The sequence below is a fragment of the Coturnix japonica genome, unplaced genomic scaffold (genome assembly GCF_001577835.2).
Source record: "Coturnix japonica isolate 7356 unplaced genomic scaffold, Coturnix japonica 2.1 chrUnrandom514, whole genome shotgun sequence".
Classification (NCBI taxonomy): Eukaryota; Metazoa; Chordata; class Aves; order Galliformes; family Phasianidae; genus Coturnix; species Coturnix japonica.
The window spans coordinates 76,016-83,870 of NW_015439901.1; the positions used below are offsets into that span (position 1 = coordinate 76,016).

A 7,855-nucleotide genomic window follows, 5' to 3' on the forward strand; every position below is an offset into this window, starting at 1 on the left:
GCCACCTCCTGGAGGCACTGGCCGCTGTTCAGGGCGATGTGGCAGAGCTGCAGCACGGCCATGCCCAGACTCTCGTTCTTGAAGCGCTGAACTTCCTGCTCCGACCTGAAGTCCGTTAACGAAGCCACGTCGTTAATGAAGTCGTATTTCCCCTGTGGAGAAGGAGAATGCAATGCGGTGATGACCTTCCAGGACCTTCCCAACCCACTCTGTGGTTTTATGACCTTTCAGGACCTTCCCAACCCACTCTGTGGTTCTATGATCTTCCAGGACCTTACCAACCCGTTCCGTGGTTCTATGACCTTCCAGGACCTTCCCAACCCATTCTGTGGTTCTTTGATCTTCCAGGACCTTCCCAACCTGTTCCATGGTTCTATGATCTTCCAGGACCTTCTCAACCCATTTCGTGGTTCTATGACCTTCCAGGACCTTACCAACCCACTCTGTGGTTCTATGATATTCCAGGACCTTCCCAACCTGTTCCGTGGTTCTATGACCTTCCAGGACCTTTCCAACCCCATTCTATGATTCTTTGACCTTCCAGGACCTTCCCAACCCAACCACCCCCCCTTCCTACAACCCTTATGATCCTTCCCAACCCATTTCGCTGCTCTATGACCTTTAAGGACCCTTCCAACTCAACCACCCCTCATCTCTTTTCACCTTCCAGGACCTTCCCAACCCATTCCATTATTCTATGACCTTCCAGGACCTTCTCAACACCCCCATTCCATTATTCTATGACCTTCCAGGACCTCCCCAATGCCCCCATTCCATTATTCTATGACCTTCCAGGACCTTCCCAAGGCCCCCATTCCATTATTCTATGACCTTCCAGGACCTTCCCCAGGCCCCCATTCCATTATTCTATGACCTTCCAGGACCTTCCCAACCCATTCTATTGTTCTACGACCTTCCAGGACCTTCCCCAGGCCCCCATTCCATTATTCTATGACCTTCCAGGACCTTCCCAACCCATTCTTTGAGTCTATGACCTTCCTGGACCTTCCCAACCCCATTCCATTATTCTATGACCTTCCAGGACCTTCCCAAGGCCCCCATTCCATTATTCTATGACCTTCCAGGACCTTCCCAANCCCATTCCATTATTCTATGACCTTCCAGGACCTTCCCAACCCATTCTATGACTCTATGACCTTCCAGGACCTTCCCAACGCCCCCATTCCATTGTTCTATGACCTTCCAGGACCTTCCCAACCCATTCTATGGTTCTATGACCTTCCAGGACCTTCCCAAGGCCCCCATTCCATTATTCTATGACCTTCCAGGACCTTCCCAACCCATTCTATGACTCTGTGACCTTCCAGGACCTTCCCCAGCCCCCATTCCATTATTCTATGACCTTCCAGGACCTTCCCCAGCCCCCATTCCCACCTGTTCATACAGATACTCAAATGTCGCCCTATCGAACACGGCGTCGCCGCGCGGTTTCGGGTCCTGGTTGCTCCGTGGAGCCGCGTGGCGGAACACGGCGGGTTCCGCCTCGTTCATCCCGTGCCAGTTCCGGAAATAGAACCTGGAGTAAAAGAGCCGCGGTGCTGTGATCTGCAAGGACCTGTCCGGCTTGTGCTGTGATCTGCAAGGACCTGCCCGGCTTATCTAATGCCTTGTGAACCTCCTAAGGCTTGTCCAACCTATATGGTATGTTTTATTGTTATCTGGAAGGACCTTTCCAACCCATCCAATACAATTTTAATCTTTAAGGACCTTTCCAACCCATCCCACGCTTTTTTAACCTTCAAGGACCTTTCCAACCCACCTTGCGCTATTTTAATCTGCAAGGACCTTTCCAATCCAACCCATGCTATTTTAATCTGTAAGGACCTTCCCAATCCATCCCGTGTCATTTTAACCTGCAAGGACCTTTCCAAGCCACCCTGTCCATTATCAATCTGTAAGGACCTTTCCAACCCATCCCATGCTTTTTTAATCTTCAAGGACCTTCCCAACCCACCACCCATGACCTTTAAGGACCCTCCCAACCCACCCCATAGTTCTGTGACCCTTCCAGGACCTCCCTCGCCCCCCATCCCGTTGTTCTGTGACCTTCCAGGACCTTGCCAATCCCACCCCATTGTAGCTGTGAGCTGCCAGGACCCGTCTCACCGGATGCGGAAGTGGATTTGATGGTCGGGATCCAACGCGGCATTGAAACAATGGTTGGGGGGCAGCCAGGTCCTGGAAGGTGCATCGTACAGAGCGAACAGCGCCAAGCAGCGAGGGGTGACGCCTGTGGGGACAGCAGGGAAGGTCCTGGAAGGTCACACAACTCGGGGGTGGGGGGGTGAGGGGGTCCTGGAAGGGTCGTAGAACTATGGGGTGGGTTGGGAGGGTCCTGGAAGGGTAAAGGGGCATTGAGTGGGATGGGAATGTCCTGGAAGGGTAAAGAGTTATGGGGTGGTTGGGTTGGGTAGGTCCCGGAAGGGGAAAGAGTTATGGGGTGAATGGGTTGGGAGGGTCCTGGAAGGTCACACAACTCGGGGGTGGGGGGGTGAGGGGTGTCCTGGAAGGGTCGTAGAACTATGGGGTGGGTTGGGAGGGTCCTGGAAGGGTAAAGGGGCATTAAGTGGGATGGGAAGGTCCTGGAAGGGTAAAGAGTTATGGGGTGGTTGGGTTGGGTAGGTCCCGGAAGGGGAAAGGGCTATAGGGGTGGGTTGGGAGGGTCCTGGAAGGTCAGTGAAGTCTGATATGGGGTGGGAAGGTCCTGGAAGGTCCCACAACTCGGGGGTGGGGGGTGAGGGGGGTCCTGGAAGGTCACAGAACTATGGGGTGGGTGGGGAGGGTCCTGGAAGGTCACTGAGCTGTGGGACAGGAGGGTCCTGGAAGGTGTAGAGTCGTGGGGTAGGTAGGAAGGGTCCATAGCACGGGTTGGAAAGGTCCTTGCAGATCACAGGAGCATGAACAGGTCAGTAAGGTCCTTACAGATCACAGGACTACAGGATGAATAGGAAAGGTCCTTGCAGATCACAGGACCATGGACAGTTCAGCAAGGCAATACAAATCAATGGACCCCAGGTAGGTTGGAAAGGTCCTTGCAGATAAAAGGACCGTGGTTAGGTTGGAAAGGTCCTTGCAGATCACAAGGACCACAGATAGATCAGAAAGGTCCTTGCAGATCACAGGACCATGGACAGCTCAGCAAGGCAATACAAATCAATGGACCGCAGGTAGGTTGGAAAGGTCCTTGCAGATCACAGGACTACAAAATGAGCTAGAAAGGTCCTTACAGATCAAAGGACTGTGGGTAGGTTGGAAAGGTCCTGACAGATCACAGGACCATGGCTGGTTTAGAAAGGCCCTTCCAGATCAAAGGACCGCAGGTAGGTTGGAAAGGTCCTTGCAGATCAAAGGACCACAGATAGATCAGAAAGGTCCTTGCAGATCAAAGGACCACAGATAGATCAGAAAGGTCCTTGCAGATCAAAAGGACCACAGATATGATCATGAAAGGTCCCTTGCAGATCAAATAGGACCATAGAAGTCTTGCAGATGCTACAGGATGATATAAAGGACTTGTGTGTTAGTGAAAGGTCCTGCAGATCAAAGGACTACAGAAATGAGCCTAGAAAGGCCTTGCATGATCACGAGACTACAGGCTGGTTGGAAAGGGTCCTTGCAGATCAACAGGACCATGGACAGCTCAGCAAGGGCATAACAAATCAATGGAGCCCAGGTAGGTTGGAAAGGTCCTTGCAGATCAAAGGATACAGAATGAGCTACGAAAAGGTCCTTGCAGATCACCCCCCCCCATTAATTACCCCTAACGAGGCTTCCGTCTCACCGCGTCTCCGTGGCCAGCTGGGTGCAAATCTTGTCTCAGCCGCTCGTGCGGCGCTCCGTCGTGGCTCCATGCGCTGCTCAAGCGCCAATAACCCCTCCCTAAAAAAAGGGGGGGAAAACAAAAATGGGGGGGAAAAACCCAAAAACCGGGGCGGGGTCAGCGTGACTCTCGGAACAGGGACCATGGCCTGCAACGGGGGGGTAATGTAGTCCATTGGGTTTAATGAGAGGGGGGGATTAAATAGCAGATGGGTTGTAATGCAAGGGGGGTAATTAATAGCATGTGGGTTAATGAAGGGGGGATAATTAGCAGTGGGGTTAATGAGATGGGTGGGGGTTATGGGCCTGGGGTGGGGGGGGGTTAATAATTAACATTGGGGTTGAATGAAAGGGGGGTATTAATATAGCCAATGGGGTTAATGACAGGGGGGTATTAATTAACTGTGGGGTTATTGAAAATGGGGGGGGGGGTGTCTCATTGGCTGAGGTGGGGGGGTTAATAATATAGCATTGGGTTAAATGTGAAGGGGGGTATAATTAGTCATAGAGGGTTAATGAAGGGGGGGATTAATTAGCAGTGGGGTTAATGAAGGAGGGTATTATTAAGCGTGGCGTGGTGAATGAAAGGGGGGTTATTGAAATTAGCCGTGGGGTAATGAAAGGGGGGGTATTAAATTATTGCTGTGGGGTTTAACTGAAGGGGGGGGTCTCTCATGGCCTGGGGTGGGGGGGGTTAATAATTAGCCATTGGGGCTTAATGAAGGGGGGGTATTAATTAGCCTAAGGGTTAATGAAGGGGGGGGGTCTGCATAGACGGGAGGGGTAGTAATTAGCAAATGGGGTTAATGAGGGGGGGTATTAATAGCATTGGGGTTAATGAAGGGGGGGATTAATTAGCATTGGGGTTAATGCAAGGGGGGGGGTCCTCATGGCTGACAGCCCCCCATCCCCCCCCCCCATTCACGTGACCACATCCACCTCACACACCGGCTCGGCCCCGCTCTTACTTCCGCCTGCTTCCGCTTCCCGGTCCACCCAGCTTCGGTTCTGCTCCCGCTTCCGCCTCCACCTCCCATTGGGAGCGAGCTGCATTGGTCCCAACGCTGCACGGGGGCGGGGCTTGGGGAAGGGGGCGGAGCGAGAGCGTCTCGTTGGTTGCAGATAGTGGCGCTCGCGGACCCAATGAGCTCGCGACGTGGGGCGGATTGTGAGGCGGGCACCGGAAGTGGAGGGCCGGGGGAAAAGTGGCCGGCCAGTCCGAATCGGAGCGGAGGACGGGAACGGAAACGAAACGGAGCCAGACCGGAACCGGAACTAATCGGGGAAACGGGAAGAGAGAACGACGTGGTCAGAACAAGATCCACAGAGCCAGGTAGGGGGGGGAGGGGGGGTGAAGTGAGCTGGGGGGGTAGGGGGTTGGGGGGGGGCCTGAGGGAAGGGGGGCGTGGGGGAGTTTGGGGGGGGGTCCTTGAGGGGAGTGAAGGGGGGGGACAATGAGGGGGGTGGGGGGGGGGATGGGGGCTCTGAGTGGGTCCTGAAGGGGGATGGGGGTGGTGTTGGGGTTGGGGGGGGGGGAGACATGGAGGGGCTGTGGAGGCGGGGGATGGGGGGTGGGGATCTCCGGGGGATACGAAGGGGCATGGGGGGGGGGGGCCGATGGGTGGGGATCCTGAGGGGTGGGGGGGGAGGGTGGTGCTGAGGTGTTGGGGGGGGGGGGGTTGGGGGGGGGGGGCGTGGGGGGGGATAAGGGGATGAAGGAGGGTCTGAGGGGTGGGGGGGGGCTGGGGGGGCCTCTGAGGGGTGGGGGGGGGTTTAGGGGGGGGTCCTGAGGGGATGGGGGGAAGATGGGGGGACTTGGGGGTCTACTCTGAGGGGCGGGGGCGTTTGGGGGGGGGGGCATGAAGGGGCTGCGATGGGTGGGGGTCCCAGAGGGGGGCTGAGGACTGTGGGGGTGGATAGGGGGGTGATGTGGGGGGGGGGGGCTGAGGGGGGGGGGTTTGGGGAGGGCGTTGTGAGGGCTGTGGGGGTTGTGGGTGGTGGGGGTCTCAAGAGGGGCCTGAGGGGATGGGGCGGCGATATGAGGGGCTGGTGGGGGGGAGAGGGGTCCCTGAGGGGATGGGGGGACCATGAGGGGCTAGGGTGGGGGTCCTAGAGAGGAGTTCTGGGGGGCTCTGAGGAGCCGGGGTGGGGTCTGGGGTGGGGGCTCAGATGGGTTGAAGAGGAGAATGGTGGGGGTATGAGGAATGGGGGCATGATGGGGGTGAACGTGAGTGGTCTGAGGGGTGGGAGTGGGGGGTTTTGTGTGGGGACATGAGGGGGCCGGTGGGGGGGCGGGGGGTGGGGGTCTCAGAGGGGGTGAGCCGGATGGGAGGGGTCCTGAGGGGATGGGGGTGATGTGAGGGGGCCTGAGGGTTGGGGGGGCTAAGAATAGAGGGGGTGGGGGATTTGGGGGTGGGGATGAGGGGGCAGCAGCACGGGGGGGTGGGGGGGGTCCTTGTGTTGCTGACAGTGCCCCCCCCCATTTCCCTTAGCCTCAGTGGGCAGCTTCTCCCACGCTGTTCCGCAAGCTGCGCCCCCGCGCCTGTATCTCATTGAAAAGCAATGCGTGGACGAGGAGTTTCCTGTGTGCCTGGGTGAGGGGGGGGCTGCCCCACAATGAGAACCCCCGCCACACTGAGACCCCCCCCACACTGATGACCCCACCAACTTTGATGACCTCAACAGTCCCTTGTGTCCACACTGAGACCTCCCCAACTTGGCCTGCTGACACACTGTGGGGTCCCCCTGACCCCCATTGACCCCCCCCAGCCCCTTTTCCACCTAACCTAATGCCCCTCCCGCCCATCTAACCTATGGGTCACCCCATAACCCCCAACCTAACACCCTGACCCCATGGACCCTATACCGCCATAATATGCCCCCCATATATGACCCCCATGGTCCCTATACCCCCCCTAACCGTAATGCCCCCCGATATATGACCCCCTTAACCGCCCTATAACCCCCCCTAACACTAAATGCTGACCCCCATGGACCCCAACCCCCCTAACCTAACGACCCCAACCGCCCCTGGACCCCCTTGGGACCCCACATGGACCCCCATGGACCGCCCATACCCCCCTAACCTAATGCCCCCCCATATATGACCCTGACCCCCATGGACCCCATACCCCGCCTAACCTAACGCCCCCACCCCCTGACCCTGGACCCACCATGGACCCCCAGGACCCCCATGGACCCCTTTAACCCCCCCCTAACCTAATTCCCCCCCCCCAGGCACATCTTCCTGGGCTTCTCCAAGTGCGGGCGCTTCGTGCTGTCCTACACCAGCAGCAGCGGGCGGACGGACGAGTTCTCCTTCTACATCTACAGCCTCTAACTGGTGGGAGTTCCGCCTGCACGGCAAGCTGCGCATGGTTGGGGGGGGCACAGAAGGGGGGGGTCTACAAGGGGGGGGGGGGGCACAAAATGGGGGGGTAGGGGGAGGGTGGGTATGGGGGGGGGGGGGCACCAAAGTTGGACAGGGGAACAGGTGGATGGGGGGTGAGGGGGGGGGGGTTACAAAGGGGGGGGCAGGTGAAATGTGGGGGGGGCTACAAGGGGGGGGAGGCAACAAAAGGGGGGGGCAGGTGAGTAATAATGGGGAGGCCTACAAGGGGGGCACAAAGGGGGGGCTGGGTAAAATGGGGGGGGGAAACAGAAAAAAGGGGGGGCGGGTAAAATGGGGGGGGGGGCACCAAAATGGGGGGGGCTACAAGGGGGGGCCACAAAATTGGGGGGGCACAAAATGGGGGGGCACAAAAATGGGGGGGGGCTACAAGGGGGCCACAAAATGGGGGGGGGACAAAAATGGGGGGGGATACAAAAAGGGGGGGCTCAAAGGGGGGGGGCAAGGTGGATATGGGGGGCAACAAAGGGGGGCAGGGTGGGCAGGTGATATGGGGGGCTACAAAGGGGGTGGTGGTGGATATGGGGGGGGGGGGGCAGGTGGTAATTTGGGGGGGTGGGGGGCAGGTGAATGTGGGGGGGGGGCACGAAGGGGGGGGAGCGTCGA

General features: G+C 57.8%; 1 protein-coding gene across 1 annotated transcript in view; it reads right to left on the bottom strand.

Moving 5' to 3' along the window:
• Window positions 1-7,855, bottom strand: part of TYK2 (tyrosine kinase 2) — a 24,093-nt gene that overhangs the window by 14,892 nt on the left and 1,346 nt on the right. Inside the window, exons 3-5 of the mRNA XM_032441724.1 lie at window positions 2,128-2,251; window positions 1,396-1,537; window positions 2-152 (exon numbers count right to left, since the gene is read on the bottom strand). Coding sequence (XP_032297615.1) covers window positions 2-152; window positions 1,396-1,537; window positions 2,128-2,251 — 417 coding nt within the window. The remainder of the gene's footprint in view (window position 1; window positions 153-1,395; window positions 1,538-2,127; window positions 2,252-7,855) is intronic.